At 60.1% G+C, this 21,247-nt stretch overlaps 2 protein-coding genes across 19 annotated transcripts in view; one reads left to right on the plus strand and one right to left on the minus strand.

The window, feature by feature from the left end:
• Window positions 1–14,017, plus strand: CASKIN2 (CASK interacting protein 2). Of its 5 annotated transcripts, none has more exons than XM_005597162.4 (20): window positions 1–232; window positions 1,362–1,904; window positions 5,982–6,033; window positions 6,562–6,659; window positions 7,095–7,240; window positions 7,342–7,437; window positions 7,524–7,654; window positions 7,836–7,944; window positions 8,265–8,373; window positions 8,603–8,697; window positions 9,137–9,398; window positions 9,519–9,640; window positions 9,729–9,789; window positions 9,903–9,994; window positions 10,191–10,301; window positions 10,379–10,480; window positions 10,586–10,724; window positions 10,882–12,354; window positions 12,446–12,668; window positions 13,107–14,017. In XM_005597162.4, exons 2-20 carry the CDS (start codon window positions 1,811–1,813, stop codon window positions 13,195–13,197), a joined length of 3,606 nt encoding a protein of 1,201 aa, XP_005597219.1. In that variant the 5' UTR covers window positions 1–232; window positions 1,362–1,810; the 3' UTR covers window positions 13,198–14,017. The 5 variants fall into 5 exon arrangements, with proteins under 5 accessions (XP_005597219.1, XP_001495695.1, XP_005597220.1 ...); XM_001495645.5 differs by having other exon boundaries at window positions 5–232; window positions 1,404–1,904; XM_005597163.4 differs by having other exon boundaries at window positions 39–148; window positions 1,404–1,904.
• The window catches only part of TMEM94 (transmembrane protein 94), a 33,540-nt gene continuing 26,121 nt past the window's right edge, over window positions 13,829–21,247 (minus strand). For 10 of the 14 annotated variants that reach the window (XM_070225995.1, XM_070225994.1, XM_001495726.7 and 7 more), the window contains 17 exons: window positions 20,854–21,027; window positions 20,372–20,474; window positions 20,033–20,250; window positions 19,112–19,293; window positions 18,885–19,023; window positions 18,511–18,626; window positions 18,285–18,384; window positions 17,839–17,947; window positions 17,417–17,606; window positions 17,112–17,189; window positions 16,727–16,812; window positions 16,384–16,465; window positions 15,932–16,080; window positions 15,748–15,842; window positions 15,548–15,641; window positions 15,191–15,361; window positions 13,829–15,012 (listed from right to left, as the gene is read on the minus strand). In XM_070225995.1, coding sequence (XP_070082096.1) covers window positions 14,940–15,012; window positions 15,191–15,361; window positions 15,548–15,641; window positions 15,748–15,842; window positions 15,932–16,080; window positions 16,384–16,465; window positions 16,727–16,812; window positions 17,112–17,189; window positions 17,417–17,606; window positions 17,839–17,947; window positions 18,285–18,384; window positions 18,511–18,626; window positions 18,885–19,023; window positions 19,112–19,293; window positions 20,033–20,250; window positions 20,372–20,474; window positions 20,854–21,027 — 2,159 coding nt within the window. In that variant the 3' untranslated portion in view covers window positions 13,829–14,939. Of the gene's footprint in view, window positions 15,013–15,190; window positions 15,362–15,547; window positions 15,642–15,747; window positions 15,843–15,931; window positions 16,081–16,383; window positions 16,466–16,726; window positions 16,813–17,111; window positions 17,279–17,416; window positions 17,607–17,838; window positions 17,948–18,284; window positions 18,385–18,510; window positions 18,627–18,884; window positions 19,024–19,111; window positions 19,294–20,032; window positions 20,251–20,371; window positions 20,475–20,853; window positions 21,028–21,247 lie in introns of all 14 variants that reach the window. The other 4 variants (XR_011422826.1, XR_011422824.1, XR_011422825.1 and 1 more) reach the window with 2 other exon arrangements.

The following is a 21,247-nucleotide window of genomic DNA, read 5'->3' on the forward strand; positions in this document are numbered from 1 at the left end:
GGGCCACACGCGCTGACTGACAGCCCGACTGCGCGGCCGGGACGGTCCCTCTGCTCCCGATCCGGCGGGAGGGAGGGGGGAGGGGCGGGATTTCCTGCGGGAGGCGCCGAGCCGGCCTTGGAAAAGGAGGAGAAGGAGGAGAAAACGGGTAAGGGGGACGGTGGGAGCCACCCTCCAGACTGCCAGGGGCCGAGCAGGGCCAGCCGGACCCGCGGCGGGGCGGCTGCGAGAGGTGAGACTGTGGGGCCTGAGCTGGGGATCAGTACCCTTGAGGGCGGGCACAAACTAACTTTTCTTGCGGGATCGGCGGGCGCCTCCGTCTCTCTGCTTCTTCCGTCCTCCTCGCGCCCCCTTATTCCGTCCTCCCGCATCAATCTCTCCGGCGCTTGGCGGTCCCGGTCTCTCCCGCCGCTTTGTTCCCGGGATCGGCCTGGGCTGGGCTGGGTTGGGGGGTTGCGCGGCGCGGGACGGGCATTCCGGGGGGCGGGGGAGCCAGCCCGACCCCAGGCACTGCCAGGGGCGCCCTCCCCCAATGCCGGCCGCGGGCCATGAGCGGGAGTGCCATCTGGGTTGGGCTTGAGACGTTTTGGGAGTGAGGGGTCCCCAACCAGGGCCCCAGGCCTGCGCGGGGCTCATGCCACAGGACTGGGGCAACAAACTTGCGGCCACTGAGGAACTGACGTAAGCTTTTCTGCTGTAAAGTCGAGGGTCTGGGCCTCAAGTTCAGGCTTGGGGGGCCGGGCTGCCCCATTTGCCAGCAGTGTCCCAGCTCTTGTCTCTGTTCTCTGCCCAGCTGCTTCCCCATCCCGCCCGAAGGGTGAGGATGGGTCAGCAACAGGTGCTGTAAAGCCTTTCTGTCCAGCAGGCAGAGCCCCGCCAGAAACGGGGGGACATAAGTTCCCCACTCCACCCTCTGAATTCATAAGGAACCCTGGGGCTAGGACATCCAGCTATTCTAGTAAAGCTTAGGTAGGGAGGAGTCTGGGAGTGACCCCTGCCTTGCTGCCTGTGTTGACCCTCCTGGGCCCCACCTCCTGGCCTACCAGTTGTCTGTGGGTGTCAGAGCCCCAGGCTGTGGAGAACAGGCTGCTCCCGGCCTGCCCCAGTGTGTCGTGCTGCCAGGGCCCCTCCTGCCCCAGGTTGAGGTGCTGCCAGGTGCCCTGGGGCCTCAGTGACTCAGCCTCTCCCTCCCAGAACACCACCTCCCCCCCCTCCAAACACTCCTCTCACTCATGGTGGCTCCCTCCTCTCTTGAGTGCTCAGCTTCTCCCTCGACTCTAAAGGGCAGCCGGGATGGTTTGGGGGCTCCATGGAGGCCCTGTCCTGCTCGTCCTCTGAGCCCTGCTTTGGGCCCCTTGCAGGCTCTGACCCAGCCTTCAGCAGGGGCTCTGCACCTTTTCCAGACCCCTGAGACCTGTTGCCTGCAGCTGCCCAAGGCCCGAGGGAATGCTGGCTGCTCTCTGGGTAGACATTGGTGTTCCTGATTCACTCTGGGAAGATTGGTGTGCCCAGTCCTGGCCCATCCTGGGGCCATCGGAAGCTGCAAGCTGATATCCGTCCAGATTTCCACGCAGCCTCCACCCACTCAGCAATCGGCTTTCCTGCTTGTGGCGGCAGCTCACAAAGCACCTTGAGGGAGTACCCGTCAAGCGCCTGACAAGAAGCCCACTGTCTGGGACACCAGACGCCCTCCCCCGGCACCCCTGACCCTCCAAAGGGCCAAGGCATGGCGCTCTGACACCTCTGCTTAGACCAGTTTCCGTGCCTCTGCCCTGGACTCCTGAGCTTGGAGCCCAGCCTGGGGACCAGAATGGGTCGTGAACAGGACCTGATTCTCGCTGTCAAGAATGGAGATGTGACTGGTGTGCAGAAACTGGTGGCTAAGGTCAAGGCTTCTAAGACAAGTGAGTACTTGGTGGAGCAACTGTCCAGCCGAGACCCTTCTCTGAGTGCTCAGGCCAAAGAGAGAGGCTTGGGGGTCACTGTGATCTGGGGACTTGGGGTGGGAGGACTGTCTGGTTCTGTACAAGTGCCTCTGTGTGGGAGAGCCAGAGAGGAAGTTGGGACCCCCCCTTGCTGTGCATCCTTAGGGAAATCACTTAACCTCTCTGGGCCTCAGTTTCCTCACCTGTAAAGTAGAAGAGTTGAAGTGCGTTCATTCAAATTTTTATTGAATGCCTATTGTGTGCCAGGCTTTGTTCTAAGCACTGAGCCACAGCTGTGAATAAAACAGACCAAAATTCCTGCCCTTGTGGGGTTGTCATCTAGCAGGTGGTTTTCCAGATGTGTTCTTTGGAGCCATGGGGTTTCTGGCAGTGGATTGGGAAAGACTGAACAGCTAGAGCTCCATCAGCCACCCCCCTCCCCCCAACCAGGGCGTCTCTGCATTTGTGTCTTAGCTTAATGGGGATGCTGTAACACACCTCTAAAGAGAGAGTTCTACTGCTCAAGACAAAGCTCAACACTATCTAACTGCTTGCTAAAGCCCCTTTGCCCCTGACCTATTTGCCAGTGTCCCCTAGTGGTGGTGGTGGTGGAGGGTGGCAGGGGGGCGGTGGCCAAAGCTAGTTTTCTGGAGGTTTCTCCATAACCTGGGGGCTCTGGTCTTAACAGGGTTGTGAGGGCCCATGCATGGGTGGCCACACCTGAGCCCCTTCTCTTATGTACCTCTGTGGTGAGATCCCCAAGGACAGTAGACCTGTGGGCTTCAGGGCCAGCTCTCCAGGCCATCCCAGGAGGACACTGGACTTGTCCCCTTGAGTTCCTGGAACAGCAGGGGCAGGAGGTGGCTCCTGCATCACACTGTGCAAGGGGGGCTGGGGGGTCGTGCGGGTCCCCCTGCCCGCCCCCCCCCCCTCCCCAGTGCTGGGGCTCTAGCCCCAAGACACACCTTGGTCCTGTGCAAGGGAAAGAGCCCCTCAGGCTACCTGAAGACATTTAATTATCCCCACCCACACCTGCGAGCACGAGCGCCAGAAGGAAGGATTTTAAGGGCCTGGGAGCCACAGGCTGCTCCCGCTTGGGCATCAGGGCAGAGACCTGGGTATAGGGAGAGGGAGCTGTGGCGGGGGTCTCTGTGCCCTTGGGAAGTGTATCCAGGGTGAGCACAATGAGAGGGAAGGTGCTAAGGAGGTCCCAGGAGAGGGCCCTGGAGGCCCAAGAGTGGGAACCACTCCTCCCCTCCCCTCACCTCTGTGTTGTTTTTGGCGACCTGCCCAGTGGGGCCTTGGTTGAGCTGCTGCTGGCCTCACAGCCCTGCGGCCTCAAAGTGAGGCCCTTGGGAGGGCAAGCGGGTGGGGTCTGGAGGCTGATGGCGGGAACTTTGCAGCCAGGTGCCCTGGGGAAAATGTCTGTGGGGGAAGCTGTCCCTTTCCCCAGCCCCTAAGGGATTTGCACAGAGTGACAGGACAGGCACAGAGTGACGGAGTCTTGGGAAAACTGATGACAAAAAGGAGATCACAAGGTGGCATTTGCAAATATTATAATCCCCTCAGTTCTCTGTGAGATCGGTATCTCTATATGTACTTTACAGATGAGGAAACTGACACTCAGAGAAGGTTAGGGATTTGCCCAAGGTCACACAGCCATTGTGTGGCAGATCAGAGACAAGCCTGTGCCCTGACCCTTGGCTGCCCATCAGAACAACCTGGGATTGTTCTGAAAGTGTGGACTACCTGGTCTTCCCTCAGAATTAGAATCATCCGGAGAGCCTGGGACTCTGCAATTTTGACAGCTCTCCAGGTGATTCTAAAGCAGTTCTCAGAAAGGAAGCTGGGAACTCCTGCTCCATACCACAGAGAGGCGAAGGAAACTGCCAGGGGGGAGGGGTCAGGGCTCCCCTTTTTCCTCTGGGGGGTGGCTAGAGCTTTCTGGCTGTCCAAAGAGAGATGCTTCCTCAGCCTCTTGCATCTGATGTCTGGTCGCTTGGGGCCAGCATTCCCTGCTCACCCAGGTCCTCTTCAGGGAGCAGGTGGCTGGGAGGAGAGGGGCGCACTTGCCCTGGCCTTGCCCCTGCCCTCTCTCCTTCCTTCCCCCACTCCCTTTCTGAGCTGTCTCCTTCTCTGGCCAGAGGAAATGGGGTGGGTTGGGGGTGGCCCACTGAGCTCACATCCTCTGCCTAAGTCAGGAGTGCCCCCCCCCCCCCAACCCCCGGAGCCGGGCCTGGGAAGAAGATTGTGCTCCAGGGGAAGTGCCTGGATCCAGTGCCAGGAACTGGGACCCTCCGCCCTCCCGCCAAGGTCCCCAGCCCAGTCACTGTGAGCCTCTCCCCCACCGCCTTTCCGGCCATTGTTCTGGAAAGAACAGCCACCCAGCTTGTCCCTGCCCCTGTTCCTGTCCCTCCTGTCACGTTGTCCTGCCACTCCCCGGAGGGGCTGCATCTCGTCACTGAGTTGCCCCATCCCGGGGTGTCCAGCCTGGCAGCAGGTGGAAGGTGGGCGGGATGCAGGACTTTCTGTGTCTCTTCCCTGCTGACCTCATCCTCTTCACTGAGTCTCAGAGAGAGACCGTGGCTCGCTGAGGTCTCACCACAAGTAAGAGGGAGAAGAATTTGAACCACACACTTCCTGCTTCTAGAGCCCCTGTTCTGTCCACTGCCCTGAGTGGTTCTGTGTGACAAGGACTTTCCAAGGGGGCTAGAGGAAGATGGGGAGGCCTGTGTCTCTTCGTAGCGCCGCCACCCCCTTACCTCCTTCGTCACTCCTTGGCTCTGTATTTACCTTTTCGGCAGTAACGTAATTCGTAATTCAGCTCAGCCTTAAGTGTGGCTATCATCTCCCTCCCCATCCCGTGCTCCTCACTGCAGTGTTGGGCCCTCCCTATTGGAATGAGGCCCTTTCTTGCTGGGGTATTCAGGGGCCCACTAGGGCCTGGGGGGCAGGCCTGGACCAGCATGCTTGGCACCCTGCCCGGCAGGGTTGAACCAGGCCTCCTCCTTCACAGCAGGGGTGGGTTCCAGCAGGAGGCAGGGGCAGCCTGTGACAGGCATTCCCCTTCCACTCCCCAACGCTCACGAGGGACCGCCCCCTCCCATGCTCTGGCTCATGCCTGGAGCACACCTGCATAAATCCTGTTCCTGTCCCTGAGTGGGAGATGAACCAGCATCCTGCTCCGGCCCCTAGTTCCTCTTGCCACCACCCGGCAGAGAGACCCTTGCCCGGGACATAGACATCTCTGCCAGGAGCATGTGGGTGCAGAGCCCGCAGTTCCTCCCCTGACAGGGGCCTTTGCTGGAGGACAGCATCTTAATAATGATGGCTGACAAGTGAGGATGGCTGTGGTGGTAGCTCCCGTCTTTTGCATGCTGACAGGGGTTAGGCATGGTACTCACACACTTGTAAGCAGGTTCTGTGATTGGCCCATTTTATGGATGAGGACACTGAGTCTGAGAGGTTACGTGACTTGCCCAAGACCACACAGTTAGTACATGGCAGAGCTGGGGCATGGGGTAGGTCTGTCTGGTACCACCTTCTCCACCATGCCCTACTCAAGGATGTCCCAGGGCTGGACACTGTGGCCTTTGAGTCTGGCCCTGGCATCTGCCCTTCCACTCTCGAGCATCTAGTGCCCCTCTCCCTTCTCTCCCAGCCCCCTCGCCCAGTGGGACAATGAGACTCCTCCTTGGCCCATTCAGGCAGGAATGCTAACCATGCACTCGTGGGCCTGTCTATTGAGGGCACAGCACGCCAGTCCCCCCTCCCTGCCCCCTTTGGCTCTATAAACAAGCTGGGCTGGGGGCCCGGGGAAGCCAGGCCTCTGCTGCAGTGGTTCTCTGCACTCGGAGCCCTCGAGCTGATGGGCCAGCAGGCCAGGCTGGGGAGCCATAGGGACAGGACGGCTAACAGGCCATGGGGCAGGTGCTTTCCTGCACACCAAGAGGTCAGCTGGATTCTGGAGGTGGGTGGGAAGGGAGCACTGACTAAGGGCGCGGGTGAGGGCAGATCATTTGAGGGTGCCCTGATGCCTCCTGCTCTGACCCCCAGAGCTCCTGGGCTCCACAAAGAGACTCAACGTCAACTACCAGGATGCTGATGGGTGAGTGTGAGCCCCCATCCCTCCAGAGAGCTGGGGGTGGGGGAGGGGCAAGGGGGAAAGACCTGGGGCCCAGAGTCCCTTCCCCTCTCATACTTGGCCTTTGAAATGTGTTTGCTGAGAGCTGTGGGCCCTGCCCATGTTGGGTGGGAGAGAGAGGGTCTTGCCCGCCTACCTGCCTGTGGAGCTATCCCTGAGTGAGGAAAGGGGGCCCTGGTGCCTCTCTGAGGGGGCCCCTTTTCTCCCTGGAGGGTAGGAGCCCTCAGGCTCCTGCTCCCACGGCCCCCTCCCCTGGGCCAGATGAGGGAGGCCAGACAAACAGGCCTCTCAGCCCAGACACTGAGCCCTTTATGCTGCAGCCCGGCTGCTCTGCGCTCCCACGGCAGGGCTGGCAGGGTGGGGGTGCAGGGGCGCAGTGGGCAAGTCTCTCAGCCCTGCCAGCCCCCGGGCCAGGTCTGGTGTGGAAGACCAGGATTTGAGGGGTGCGGCACTGTTCATTGATGCCCCCTGCCTTGTGTCCCATCACCCCAGGTTCTCTGCTCTCCACCATGCTGCCTTGGGGGGCAGCCTGGAGCTCATAGCCTTGCTGCTGGAGGCTCAGGCCACCGTTGACATCAAGGACAGCAATGGTGAGACCCCAGCATGCCTCCCACCCAGACCCTGTGGTCAGAGCTAACTCCTGCTACCTCACAGCAATGCTAAGGGATGTTCTGTTCAATGTGAAGCTAACAGCTTCTCTGGGCTTGCAAATGCTTTGCCTCTTCAATCTTCATGGCCTTCTAGAGTAGTGGGTGGTACTGACATCCCATTATCCAGATGCGGAGGCTGAGGCTCAGAGAGGGTATGTCACTGTCATGAGGTCACCAGATGATCCGTGGTGGGCACAGTGGGATTCTGGCTCCAACCCCATACAGCCAGACCTTCACCAAACCCGGGTGAAACTAGCAATGCTTCCCCCTGGGTCTCTTTCTCCTCCAGCTGGGGTGGCTCTAGGCTCTGCTCAGTTGCCTCCCCAACCCGACACTGTCCCAGGACCTCCCTCAGAAACCTCTTCCCTCCTGCAGGCATGCGGCCGCTGCACTACGCGGCCTGGCAGGGCCGGCTGGAGCCCGTGAGGCTGCTACTGCGGGCCTCTGCAGCTGTCAATGCCGCGTCGCTGGACGGGCAGATCCCGCTGCACTTGGCTGCCCAGTACGGACACTATGAGGTGGTACGTGAGCCTGCCTGCCCGCAGGGGCACTGGGACAGGGGACCGGGGCTGGCATGGGCTGTTGGCCAGGCCAGACCCTCACCCAGCTCCCCCCACCCCAGTCAGAAATGCTCCTCCAGCATCAGTCCAACCCGTGTCTGGTCAACAAAGCCAAGAAGACGCCCCTGGATCTGGCCTGTGAATTTGGGCGGCTCAAGGTGAGGCCTACCGCCCTTGGGGTGCTGGGTCCTGGGTATCTGTGGGGTGTCAGGAGGAGGCCCTACCTGGGTGCTGGTTGCTGCAGGTGGCCCAGCTGCTTCTGAACAGCCACTTATGTGTGGCACTGCTGGAGGGCGAGGCCAAGGACCCATGTGACCCCAACTATACCACACCCCTGCACTTGGCTGCCAAGAATGGCCACAGAGAGGTCATCAGGTACCTGCCCAAAGGCCCCCACTTCCTCATCCTCTTCCCTTCAGTGGGACTGGCAATGTCCCCTCAGTGCCCTGCCCTGCTGCCCTCTTCACCCTTGTTCTGCATCGCTCTCCCAGCCCCCAGCAGTCGGCTTCCTCTCCTGCCCCCACCCCACCCCTGTGACATGCCCTCCCAACCGCAGGCAGCTCCTGAGAGCCGGGATTGAGATCAACCGCCAGACCAAGACAGGCACGGCGCTCCACGAGGCTGCACTGTATGGCAAGACCGAGGTGGTGCGGCTGCTCCTGGAGGTGGGTGTGGGCACCTGGTCAGCCCGCAGGTGTACACTGAGCCCCGCCAAGTGCCAAGACTGGCTGGGGAGGCGCGGGAGGGGGGCGTCCACCGCAACCGTGGTGTTTTACATGGGTGGCTGGAGAGCAGACCGACCTGGTTCGAGCCGCAGTCTGCCTCTTACTAGCTGAGCGACCTTGAGCTCATCCTCAGCCTGGTCTCTGAGCTGCCATTTCCTCATCTGTAAAATTTGAAAGTAGTACCTCCCTCGTGAGGATTGGGGTAAATGACGAGCAGAGCAAAGCCCTCACTGCACGCTCACTCTGCACTGTGCCCCCAGGGTGGGGTGGATGTCAACATTCGGAATACGTATAACCAGACTGCGCTGGACATTGTGAATCAGTTCACCACCTCCCAGGCCAGCCGGGAGATCAAGCAGCTACTGCGGGGTGAGTGTGGGAATCCAGGGTTCCAGAACCACTCCGGTAGGTACAGGAAGTGGAGCAGGAGTGGGTGTCCAGGAGCAGGATATCACACTTCTGGGCCCAGGGCTGGGCAGGTGGAGGTGCTGCAGGGATGATGAGGCAGGGACCTGGGAAAGGGTCATGAAGGGGACAGGAGAGGTGGGAAGATGCCATAAGGACCCTCAGGTGACACCTGCCCGCCGTCTTCTCTTAGAGGCCTCGGGCATCCTCAAGGTCAGAGCGCTCAAGGATTTCTGGAACCTCCACGATCCCACTGCCCTCAATGTCCGGGCAGGGGACGTCATCACGGTGAGGACCTGGGGCAGACATTTCTTTTTGAACACTAATGATTGCTGTCACTTACTTGGGCACCTACTGTGGACCAGGGTCTGTGCGCTATCTCATTGAATTCTTCCCAAATCCAGGTAAAGTTGGCACTATCGCCATGTCCTTTTTAGAGATGACAAAATCGAGACTTAGGGAAATTAAAGTTACTTGCCCAAGGCCACATAGCCAGCAAGCACTGGAGCTGGGATTTGAACCCAGGCTGACTGTCTGCTCTGGATGCACACAGGGAATTGGGCTGGATGCTCATGGCAGGGGCAGAACTGTGGGCCAACTTGAGCATCAGAGGCCAGCTTCTTGCGGGTAGGGGAAGAGCTGAACTGTGGCTGCAGGGCTGGCTGCCGGTCCTTGCTTGGTCGAGGAAGGGACCATTGTCGACAACCCCCCCCCCCATCTACTACAGGTGCTTGAGCAGCATCCCGATGGCCGCTGGAAGGGCCACATCCATGAGAGCCAGAGGGGCACGGACCGTGTGGGCTACTTCCCCCCGGGCATCGTCGAGGTGGTCAGCAAGCGGGTGGGCGTCCCTGCGGCCCGCCTCCCCTCTGCACCCACTCCCCTGCGCCCTGGCTTCTCCCGGACACCGCAGCCCCCTGCTGACGACCCCCTGCACCCTCTTACGTATGGCCAGCTCCCTCGGGTGGGCCTCAGCCCAGACAGCCCAGGTACATCCTCCCGGAGGTCAGCATTGGGCACCGGGGTGGGTGTCTAGCTTTGGCAAGCTGCCAATCAGTTGTTGGCAGCGCCAACTGGGCCTCTAACCCCTTTGCTTCTTGCCCCTGCAGCAGGTGACAGGAATAGCGTGGGCAGCGAGGGCAGCGTGGGCAGCATCCGCAGTGCCGGCAGCGGGCAGAGTTCCGAGGGCACCAATGGCCACGGCACTGGCCTCCTTATTGAGAATGCCCAGGTAGGAGGGAGGGGATGTTGGGACTGGGGCAAGACCCTCCACCTACTGCCAATTCCCCAAATAGAATCAGCTCCTTCCCTGTCTCCAGCCACTGCCCTCTGCCGGAGAGGACCAGGTGCTGCCAGGACTGCACCCTCCATCCCTGGCAGGTAGGAAGGGGAGATGGGGCCTGGTGGGCTGGGAGAGGTGCAGGCAGGGAGGCTGAGGGCTTGGCACTGCATCATCCTGCCACCTCTGACTCCATTTCTCTTCCTCCTTGAAGACAACCTGAGTCACCGCTCTCTGGCCAACTACCGCTCTGGGGAGCAGCTCTTCACCCAGGATGTGAGGCCGGAGCAGCTGCTGGAGGGGAAGGTGTGGAGGGGAAGGACCCCCAGTAGGGGGTGGGCTGTGGGCCAGGACGGGGGGTGGGATGGGCCTCAGTATGGACTTAAGTTCTTGCTCAGGCCAGGCCTTAGGGGATTCTGGGGCAGATGGCTGGGCTGTGGCCATGGCCCCTCCTCAGCAGACTCAGCTCTGTTAACTTCACCTCCCCTCCCCCATGCCACAGGATGCTCAGGCCATTCATAACTGGCTGAGTGAGTTCCAGTTAGAGGGCTACACCACCCATTTTCTGCAGGCTGGCTACGACGTGCCAACCATCAGCCGCATGACGCCTGAGGTAGGTGCCACAGTGGAGGGCAGTGGAGGGCCCAGCGGGCATAGGAGGGGTCCTGATGGCACAACTCTGTGTGGCAGGATCTGACGGCCATTGGGGTGACCAAGCCTGGGCACAGGAAGAAGATCGCTTCAGAGATAGCCCAGCTCAGCATTGCCGAGTGGCTGCCCAACTACATTCCAGTGAGTGGACGGCCGGCATAGGCTCCCACCCTCAGCCGCGGTGCCTTCCTGGCTTGGGGGCCACTGCTGGCCAGGGAGCCAGCTCCGACCATGGTGCTTTTCCAGGCGGACTTGCTGGAGTGGCTGTGTGCGCTGGGGCTGCCGCAGTACCACAAGCACTTGGTGAGCAGTGGCTACGACTCCATGGGGCTGGTGGCCGAGCTCACCTGGGAGGAGCTGCAGGAGATCGGCGTCAACAAGCTTGGTGAGGACAGCTTTCTGGCTGGGCTCCCACCTGCCTCCAAGGGTCTCCAAAATGTTTTTAGGGTCCAGTCCCAGAAGAGAGAATGGGGTCTGGGAGGGACTGGGGAGACCCTTCCCAGCCCCAGCTAACCCTGCCACCTCTATCCACCCCCTCTTAGGTCATCAGAAGAAGCTTATGCTGGGGGTGAAGCGGCTGGCTGAGCTTCGGCGGGGCCTACTCCAGGGGGAGGCCCCAGGTGAAGGTGGCTGTCGGCTGGCCAGGGGCCCGGAGCTGATGGCCATCGAGGGACTAGAGAATGGGGATGGCCCAGCTGCGGCTGGTCCACGCCTCCTGACCTTTCAGGGCAGTGAGCTGAGCCCAGAGTTACAGGCAGCCATGGCGGGGGGTGGCCCCGAGCCACTCCCCCTGCCCCCTGCCCGCTCCCCCAGCCAGGAGAGCATTGGAGCACGCTCACGAGGGTCTGGTCACTCACAGGAACAGCCTGCCCCCCAGCCCAATGGTGGAGACCCCAGCACCCCACAGGAGAGGAACCTTCCAGAGGGCACAGAGAGACCCCCTAAGCTTTGTCCCCCACTTCCTAGCCAGGGGCCCCCTGCTTATGTTTTTATGTACCCGCAGAGCTCGCCCTCCAGCCCAGCCCCAGGGCCACCTCCTGGTCCACCCCGGGCCTTCTCCTACTTGGCTGGCCCCTCTGCCACTCCTCCCGACCCGCCTCGGCCCAAGCGCCGGTCCCACAGCCTGAGCCGCCCTGGGCCGGCCGAAGGGGAAGCAGAAGGGGAGGCCGAAGGGCCGGTGGGCAGTGCCTTGGGCAGTTATGCCACCCTTACTCGGCGACCAGGACGCAGCGCCCTAGCCCGGAATAGCCCTAGCCCGACCCCAACTCGAGGGGCTCCCCGAAGCCAGTCCTTTGCCCTGCGGGCCCGTCGCAAAGGCCCACCGCCCCCACCCCCTAAACGCCTCAGTTCTGTCTCTGGCCCCACCCCGGAGCCGCCTCCATTGGATGGAAGCCCAGGGCCCAAGGAAGGGACTGCGGGGCCCCGAAGACGAACACTGAGTGAACCAACGGGCCCATCGGAGCCCCCTGGCCCACCTGCCCCAGCTGGGCCTGCTTCGGACACAGAGGAGGAGCCAGGGCCCGAGGGGACACCCCCATCTCGGGGCAGCTCAGGGGAAGGGCTACCATTTGCAGAGGAGGGGAACCTGACTATCAAACAGCGGCCAAAGCCAGCTGGCCCTCCACCCCGGGAGACGGCTGTGCCCGCCGGCCTCGATTTCAACCTCACAGAGTCGGACACTGTTAAGCGGAGGCCCAAATGCCGCGAGAGAGAGCCCCTGCAGACGGCACTTCTAGCCTTTGGAGTGGCTGGTGCCATTCCCAGCTCCTCTGCCCCCCTGCCCTCCCAGACCCCCAGCGAGTCCCCCTCCTCAGCTTCTCCCAGCCCTCCTCGGCCTGACCCTACCAACCTTCCAACTCAAGGGTCCCCAGCCCCTCTTTCCCCCAGCCCCCCAACCCAGCCCCACGTGTGCCCCTGCCCTGGGCCAACTCTGGAAAACTCAGCAGGCAATCGGCGGCATGGGGAGACAGAGACCCCAACTCCCCCTGCGGCCCTCATCAAGGTGCCTGGAGCAGGTATGAGGCAGGGCCTGTGGGGAGAGGGCATTGTTTGCGGGCGCTGTGTCCAGCCCAGCCAAGTCACAAGCCAACCTTTTTGTCTCTGCAGGAACAGCCCCTAAGCCTGTGTCTGTGGCCTGCACCCAGCTGGCATTTTCTGGCCCTAAGCTGGCTCCCCGGCCAGGCCCCCGCCCGGTGCCCCCTCCAAGGCCGGAGAGCACTGGGGCCACGGGCTCAGGCCGGGCCCAGCAGAGACTGGAGCAGACCAGCTCATCCCTGGCAGCTGCGCTACGGGCAGCAGAGAAGAGCATTGGCACTGAGGAGCGAGAGGGGTAAGGAGTGCTGGGTGCTGGGCAGGGACAGAGAGGTGGCGGCAGCTAGGAGCAGCTCCTCCAGGATCCCCTTCCCGGACGTCCTGGGATTGTTGGGGACAGGATCCTCGCAAGCAGGTCCTCAGGCTGGGGAGGTCCCTATTGGAATGGCAGGAACCGAGGTTCTGGAGTCACCCAGATCTGACTGCGGGGAATCCTGGTGGCTGCCACTTCGAGGAAAGTGAGCTTGGGGAAGTCACTTCCCCCTCTGAGCCCCAGTGCTTTCGTGTGTAAGAAAGGGACGGTACTCCAACTGACTTGGGAGGTTGTGAGAATTAAAAGAAGATGCACGGGAAGCGCTTGGCAGCAACCAGGCAGATGCTTAGTAACAGCCCCCTTGCCCAGGGCTGGCAGGGTGCAACCGCTGGCTGATTTGACCCAGTCCTTCCCCTGCTGCAGCCCCCCTGGCACTTCCACCAAGCACATTCTGGATGACATCAGCACCATGTTCGATGCCCTGGCTGACCAGCTGGATGCCATGCTGGACTGAGCTAGACCCGCCTGTCACCTTCAGCAGTGCCCACCATGACCTGCAGCATCCACTGCCTTTGCCCCAGCACAGAAGCTCCTGCCACTCTAGGAGGGTCCCTCCTGCTCCTCCAAGCCAGTGGCTCACAGTACTACAGCTCTAGTGGGGGGTAGCCCCCGCGGGGGGCCGGAGACTTGTGAGAACCTGACTTCTTAAAGCCCCCTCCCAGTGTGTAATCTGATCGGACAGCCCTACCCCTTGGACAGGGACCCTGGTAAGAGCTTCCTTCCAAGGGAGAGAGAGATGGTGGCAGAGCTTCTAGGGTGCTTTCTCTGCCCCTCCGGTGTCTCAAGTCCCTGTGCCAAGGTCCTCTTGCTACTCACTGTGCTGTTCTGGCACTGAGAGGCTGGAGGAAGCCATGCATCTGGCCAGGTCCCCACAGGTGTACATAGGACATGTAAATAAGCCACCAGGGGCCTGCTTGGTGGCAGTGGCAATGCCCAGGCCAGCCCCTGCTCCTGCCCCTGCCTGCCTTCAGTGAGGCAAAGCTGGGGGGAATGGGGGCAGTGGTATTCACAGATCCCTGAAACAGATCTCCAAAGTCCAAACTTTTTCAACTGTAAATGTTATTTTTTAAGCAGAGAGAAATGCATATATTTTAAATGGAATTTATTCTATCTATAACTGAAAGGATGCAGTGGGGGAGGGGCTTTGGACCACAGCAAGAGTGCCCACCACCTGCCTTGGGGCTGGAAGCCTGACCTGGTTGGCCCAGGCCCCGGCTCTGTAACCATTAACCTCTTCCCCCAACTAACACCAATGAAAGTGTCATTCCACGTGATCAGGCTGTGTGTTTGGATCTGTGCCACGGACCTCTGAGTCCAGGGGTCTCCTTAGCTGGACATGAGGGCTCCCGCCAACGTGGAAAGAGGAAGACTTGGGCCCTCCCCCCCTCGCCTTCTGGTCCCTCACTGGCCGAAACCAGCCACAGGTTTTTCTTAAGCAATTTACAAGTTTTAATACGAACCAGTCTACATTCATTCCTAAAAGGCTCATTTCCAGTAAAAAATATACACCAGTAAAAACATCCTCACAGGCGAATTAGGGCTGGGGGTTAGAAGGAGCCCTCAGCCAAGACTGACTCTCGCTGCCAGCTTGAAGGCAGGCACAGGAAGAGGTTCTGGGACGAGGCAGACAGGGGCTCTTCTCCATCTTCAGGTCCCAGCGTGAGGCTCCCCCATAAAGGGAGGGAGGGGAAGTACTCGGCCACATCCAGGCCCCTGCTTGACAGCATGAGGGCGTGCAAGGGGGATGTGCCACTACGGCTGCCTTCAACAGCAGCCTTGAGAGCTGGCCAGGCCGCCCATGGCTGCTGCCACTGCTCTTCCAAAAACAGTGGAGGCTCTGGCCCCAGGGTTTATGGTTCTGCCCAGAGACGCCAGGGCAGAGAGCGCTAGGTTACGGGATGCTGAAGGGCAGCAGCCCACAGGTGGAGGGGGCTAACAGCCCCTCTACTAAGCACATGAGGTCATACATTCAAGACCAGGACGTCCTGATGCCGAGGCCACAGCTCGTCAGCTCCTCCACAATTAACCCCAGGGCTCAGGACAATAGCTGCATCTGACACTAAAAGCTGGGCCTCCAATGCCAGGGGGCACAAGAGCAAACCCTGAAACATTCATGATACCAACTCCCTAGACTCAGAAATGGGTCTGGCTTTAGTCCCAAGGACCAGGCCAACTGTGGCCACCATGGCCAATGGCTCAGAAAGGAGAATTCATGCCCAGCTTGGTTTCAAACTGCAGCTTCTGTCGCTTCTGGTAGCGGACCCGGACTCTGGTAGGGCAGGAGATTAAAGTCCAGGTTAGTGCAGACTCCCAGACCAGGGGGCAGGGCAGGACACCAGAGGAAGAGGAAGGGATGGGCAGCGGGAAGGTGGGGAGATGATGCCCAGGAGGTAACAGGCTTAGGGAACATGCTTGAGCCCAGAGGGAGTGCCTTGCTGGTGGCTTACCGAATTTCATGCAGTTTTACGATCTCATTGGTGACCACCACAAGGACCAGGGAGAGGCAGCCTAAGAGCCAAGTCAGCAGAGGCACATCCTCCAGGCCAAAGTGGATGCGGCTATCCCTGTGCGTCCATAGCTGCAGGTCCACCGCCGTCTGGACCACCTGCCCCAGCAGCCTTAAGAGAAGGTGGCAGCCTGGGTCAACCTGGGTCTTCTTGCTTCCTCCTCTGCTTTTCTCAGTACAAGTAGCTCAAGGAAGGCACCATTCAACCTCTGGCCCTAATCCCACCCTCAAATCAGCCCTGCTGAAGCCCGCTCCTGCTCTTCTCCCTCCTCCCGCCCTCCATCCAAGCGATACTCACACCACGGGCACTGTCACAGCCCACCAGAGATTCGTCAAGGGGCTCTTTCTCCACAGGGGCTTGGTGCGATGCACATGGGTGATAGAAATGAAGACTGGAGAAAATGGGGTCAGTGGGGGATGTCAGACTTCCCACAGCCTTGGGTCTCACCCCTTGGTACCCCCACCAGCTGCCATTGGACCCTCCCCGGACCCCCTTACCGGTGTGCAGGACAGTCAGGGCAGCGGCGAGTTTCTGAGCTGTCAGCAGCCCATTGGCAAAGTCATCAAACCAGGCTGGAGCTGTGTCGGCACGGCTGCCAAAGCAACGTGTGGGCTCAGCCCCCTCTGGGCCCGGGGAAGTGGACTGGGGGGTGTTGGGGGAGCCCCAGGGGACGGGACCCACCTGGGCAGCATGATGGAGGAGCAGTTGGTAAGGTTGCGGGCCCGGGAGCTGTCACAGAAGCTCTGCAGTGTGAAGCCAAAGCAGATAAGGCACGAGCTGATGGTGAGGCTGAACTTGAGCAAGAAGCAGAGCAGGAAGTAATGCTGGGTCTGCGGGAAGAAGGGAGGCCCATCACTCCCATGGCAGCAGCCTCTCTGGCATCCAGCCGACTTTTTCATGGATTCAACAGGCTCTTCAGTAAATGGGCAGGCCCCAGGGGATAGGAGCAGGGACTGCCTGCCCCAGCAAGGGTCTTTCCCAGCTCTGTACCACCATGACCATGTCCCCTTTGGTCTGGGGAAAATTTTGATGGAAAAACCCCATCCTGATCGCTCTCTCTCTGAAAGATCAGCCCCCTCCACACTCACATTCCTCAGGAAAGGCCCAGACTCACGGGGCTCCACGCTGCTTACCTTCTTAGGAATGGACTGAAGATTTTTCCCTGTTGCCATAGACATGATGGAGCTATGCGGGGGCTTCCCCAGCAGAGAGATGCTGAAAAGCAGAGACTGGGTAAAGGATGGTGACTGTGACCCTCTGTCCCCCAGTTCCCATGTGGGAAGCCTTTGGGAGTCTTGGGAGTAAGGTCAGGTCTGGTAGGGAGATGAGATGAGAAAAGGGGGAGAGTCCCCCTGAGGCCTCCTGTGCCGAGGAGGTAAGCACTGAGCAGGGCTCCCAGAACCTGGACCCTCAGAGATGCTCAGTGACATCCCAACCCCACCTGCCTGGACACAAAGGGGCCGCTCAGGCTCTTACCTGAGCAGAGGGTAGCAAAAGCAGGACAGCCACAGGATGTCAGTGGTACTCAGGAGTGGTGGCAGCTGGACTAGGCAAGAGAGGAACTAGGCCAGGAGAACCCAGGAAGCACAATTAGATTCTAGCAGATTCTAAGATGCGGGGAGCACCAGAGTGGCCTTGCCTGGGCCAGACAGACACTCATGTTCTGGCTGAGAGGAGCTGGGGCAGGAAGGGACACTATCCTGCCGATGGGGTCATCTCCAAAAGCCCAGGGGTTCCACAGAGGCTCTGGGGGCCCCCTCAGCTGTACTGCTTCCTCCCAGCTTCCCGCCTCAGACTCTACTGGCCCTTGAGTGCAGGAGTGGGCGGGGAGGCCCGCTGGCCACAGCTGGCCCCACCTCACCTGGATGACCACAAGAGTCAACTGGCATTGCAGCAGGAAGAGGAAGCACTTGCGAATGCCGTAGGTGGCGTGCCGAGCCTAGGGACCAGGAGGGACAGATTGTGGCTTCTCTCAGGCCCTGCAGCTGACAAGCTTCAGCCCAGAGCCAGATGCCCCAGATGCTCCTGCTAGGAAGGGGAGGAGGTAAACTAAACTGGCTGGGAGGGCTCCACTTGAAAGTGAACCAGCCCTTGGGAACCCAGATGGATCCTGGGTCACACTCCCCACCCCAGATAGGCCCTGCACCCCTCCCCATAAGTCCGAACCTGCTCGATGAGCCGGATGATGCTGATGGTCTCCTCTTGGCGAAAGGTCAGAGAGCAGGGCAGGCTGTTGAGCTGTCCCGAGAGGTGCAGGGGAGAAAGGCCGTCCGAGGCCTGGGCCATGCTGGTGCTTGTGGCGTAGCCAAAGGTCTCCCAGGAGCAGCGGGACGGATACAGGGGGTCCAGGGCAATGCTGCTCAGCGTAGGGGGAGAGCATACCCATCAGCAGCACTCCACAAAGACCCTAACTCCCCTGGGACTGAGCAAGCACCTGCTCCCTTTTCTCCCCACCACGCCCAGGAAGGTCCCTTGGTCCTAATAAGGGCAAGATCAGTCACAGAATATGCCCCCAGCCCCAGGCAAGCCTGAGTCTGAAGTCTCCAGGAGGAAGAGGCCAGCCCCCAGCTCTAGGTTGTCGCCCTGACCTGATGTCACTCTGGAGGAAAAGGCAGCTGTTCCGCAGGTTGGCAGAGCTACCCAGGCAGCAGGTCACCTCCCCGTACTCCTGCATGATCTTGATCATCTCGCACATGGCTGAGGGGGCAAAGTCAGGGGACACAAGAATCAGGCAGGCAGAGCCCCATGTGGGGTGCCGGGCAGAGAACCAGAGGACAAGAGAACAGGAGACAAGGACAAGCAGGCCCCTCTTTAGGACCATCCTACCCTCAGTATCATGAAGCTTGTATGACTATTGTCACTTCTGACTCCCTAGAATGGGCACACTGATGGCACCAGCCCACTGGATTCCCCAGCTCATCCTAGCCCAGGCTCCTCTGCTCCCTGCATAGGAAACCAACATCCCCTCCAGAGCCTAGGCAGTGCTCAGCAAAAGGGGCCAGGCTGTCTGAGTAACCATGGCCACAGTACTCACTCTCGGGGGTACAGTCTGTGAAGAGAGGCACAAGCAAGGGCACATTGTCAATGTTCTGCAGGTGGGGCCGCACCTGGTGGATGCCCCGGGGCAGCTTGGCCTGGAGATAGTAGAGATGCGAGGGCCTCAGGGTTGGGGAGAAAGGTCCCTCCACCCTCCCTTCTCTGCCCTGGACCAGCCATGTGCCACTTCCAGAAGTGTGGGGGCACAGGCCCTCCCATCGTACCCGGTTGCAGTCCTCCAGGAAGCTGGGGAGGTCGCTGTCCGTAGGCTGGAAGCTAATGAGGTCTGAGTGACCTTCCTCTTCCATCAGGAGGAGCCCTTCTGCATCATCTCGGGAAACTGTTGGGATGAAAGCCTGTCCCTCACCTTAGGGCCAGCCTTCTGGGGGCCTTTCCTTGCCCTGCAGATGGCACAGAATTTCCTGCCTCCAGGTCTCTCCTCCTCCCCTGTTGACCACCATTACTGCAGGGAGATGAGAACTATTTTCCAAGGGAATGCTCCTTCAGGAGGGATCCACGGAGCCTCTTTCTAGCTGCGGTCCAAGCAGGGGGAACCTCCCAAGCCCACCTTGTCCCCACCACAAACTTTTGCCCTCACCCTGATTCAGGTCATCATGCAGGGAGCCAGCATGGCTGGGGCTGGATGGGGGGATCTCAGAGCCAGGCATGTCACCATTCGGTGTGAGGGAGATGTGGCAGTTCCAGCCCGTCTCCAGGCCCATCTTTTCTGCAAACACCTGCAAAAGGCAGATGGCAATGAACAGATGGGCCCAAAAGCCCACAGGGAGAAAGTCAGTGGTGGCAGAGGGAGATGGCTCCCCCTACCTTGCTTTTGAGCTCATCCTCCAAAGAGAAGTAGACGAAGCGGATGCAGGCATTGACCAGCCCGTCAATGAGGCGCACGATGTCCAGCCGGGCCTGGTACTGGGAGGACACCATGCCCATGAAGATCTGGCCGCTCAGGGCCTGCATGCAGTCTTCCTTCTCCAGCACCTCCCCGATCCCTTCTTCAGGTGGGCACAAGGCACAAAGCCCGGCCAGCGCACGGCCCAGTCAGGACACCCAGGAACCAGCGATTCCAGGAGGCAGCCCAGGGCCACACACACAGATGCCACACCCAAATCAATAAGCATGCAGGCCCCAGGGGACCACACACACAGCCACGCGTGCACACACAGCCAAGACACGTAAAGGAGCCAACAAACACAGGAGAAAAGACAATGAAAGGTACTCATCAGTCAGGTGATGATCCTACGGAGTAACAAGAGAGCCCAGCCCTGCTCCAGGGGTAAAGGGCTGGCCCTACCCTCAGCAATGGCTTCAAATCACGGTCTCTTGGGTCATAAGAGCCCAGAAGTCTGTGTGTTTGGCAGAGTGGGGCGGGGGTCGGGTGGGGGTGGGTGGAACTCTGGATCCCTCTGTTCCAGCAGGTCTGTGACCTGGCTTTCTGTCTGATTCAAAGAATGCTAACATTCTCTCAATGCCATGCTTTATAGCTTTCAAAAAAGTGCTTTTCTATACATTATCCCACTGGAGAGTCACAATAAACCTGTGAGGAGGGCAGACTAAGAACCTAGTTCTACACGAGAAAACTAAGGGACTCGCCTATCTCACCAGATAGTGAGTACCACTGTGGTGTTCCAGGTCCTGTGTTGTGCCCACTGTCCCCTCTGCTACAACTGATCCCATGGCCCTCCAGAAGCCCTCCCCGCTCCTGGCCCCCACTGGGACGGACGCACATGGTACCATCAGAGCTCCAGCTGTTGCGGCGGGTGCTCAGCTTGATGGGGACGGTGCTGGGAAGCTCGCACATGGTGAAGATGCTGCTCTGGCCAGGCGCCTGCACCAGCTCGATGCACTTGCCATTGAGCTGAGAGGAGAGGGCGCAGCTCATGGGCTTGTAGGCGAAGGCAGAGCAGTAACCAGACAGGCAGGCTCGCTGGTAGAAATCCAGCACTTTCTTCCTGCCAGGGAAGCAGGGCAGAAGTGAGGCAAGTGGTCCTGGTATGCCCCATGCCTGTGAGCCAGGCAGGCAGATGGCCAGAGCTGACTGCTCTTGCCACTGGCATGTGCTTCCTCACACACCTGTCAGAACCCGAAAGAGGGTAGATGTCAGCTCCATCCCAGAAGTCTGTGCAGGCCTCCAAGACCACGTCAGCTGTGCCGTGGGACAGCATCTGTTCTGTGCCTGAAGGGGTGGAGGGAGAGAAAGGCCAAATCATGAGCCCCCAAGTCACCCTTGTCCTCACTCTGACCTCAGGTAACATATGCCACCCTTGAGAAGGGTGCTAAGGAGCCCCTGAGGGGGTGGGAACTCCCCAGGCCTCAGGGAGCAAGCGGGTACGGAATGCCGCTGGGCTGGTAATGCTGGCAGTAAACCACATGTTCTTCAAACAGTCCTTCCCTCTGTGGCCACCACCATCCCAGCCCCCAAATCCAATCCCTCCCACATTTGAGGTCTCGGGAAGCCATCTAGTGCTCATCTGCCCAGTGCTCCCTAAAAAGAGCCACGCCCTGCCAAGCTCCTGGAAGGTTTGGCTTGCTGAGGGCCAAGTATGGAGGCTCACTGGTGGTGGTGTCCTTGATGAAGAGGCTGATCATGTGGCTGAGGGGGGGGCGCCGCTTGGTGACACAGGAGAGCCTCCCCAGTGAGGTCTCCTTCACCATCTCAGCACTGGGGAGGCGGTAGAGTGCCAAGTGGTTCTCCTGCTTGAAGAGCTCCTTGGCCCCAGGAGTGAAGCCTGCAAGAGGAGGGACAGCAACTCAGGGCCTCTGGGAGGGAGGAAGCCCCACCACTGCACCTCCATCCCTGGTGCGGAGAGAAACCCAGTCAGACCGGACTGGTTCCCTCCACCTTCCCGTGCTATCATCAGTTATCTTCCCAGATTAGGAAGCAGTGCCTGGTTGAAGGGGACGACCACAAGCTAAAAGGGCTGACGGTGCTCTTGACAAATGCTGTGC

Source organism: Equus caballus, chromosome 11 (genome assembly GCF_041296265.1).
Source record: "Equus caballus isolate H_3958 breed thoroughbred chromosome 11, TB-T2T, whole genome shotgun sequence".
Classification (NCBI taxonomy): Eukaryota; Metazoa; Chordata; class Mammalia; order Perissodactyla; family Equidae; genus Equus; species Equus caballus.

Bases quoted from the DNA above. Each gene is read 5' to 3' on its own strand.
- CASKIN2 (XM_005597162.4), top strand. From the start codon at position 1,811: ATGGGTCGTGAACAGGACCTGATTCTCGCTGTCAAGAATGGAGATGTG. The intron at 8,698-9,136 runs GTGAGGACCTGG...CATCTACTACAG, and splicing joins GGGCAGGGGACGTCATCACG to GTGCTTGAGCAGCATCCCGA. The intron at 12,669-13,106 runs GTAAGGAGTGCT...CCCCTGCTGCAG, and splicing joins GGCACTGAGGAGCGAGAGGG to CCCCCCTGGCACTTCCACCA.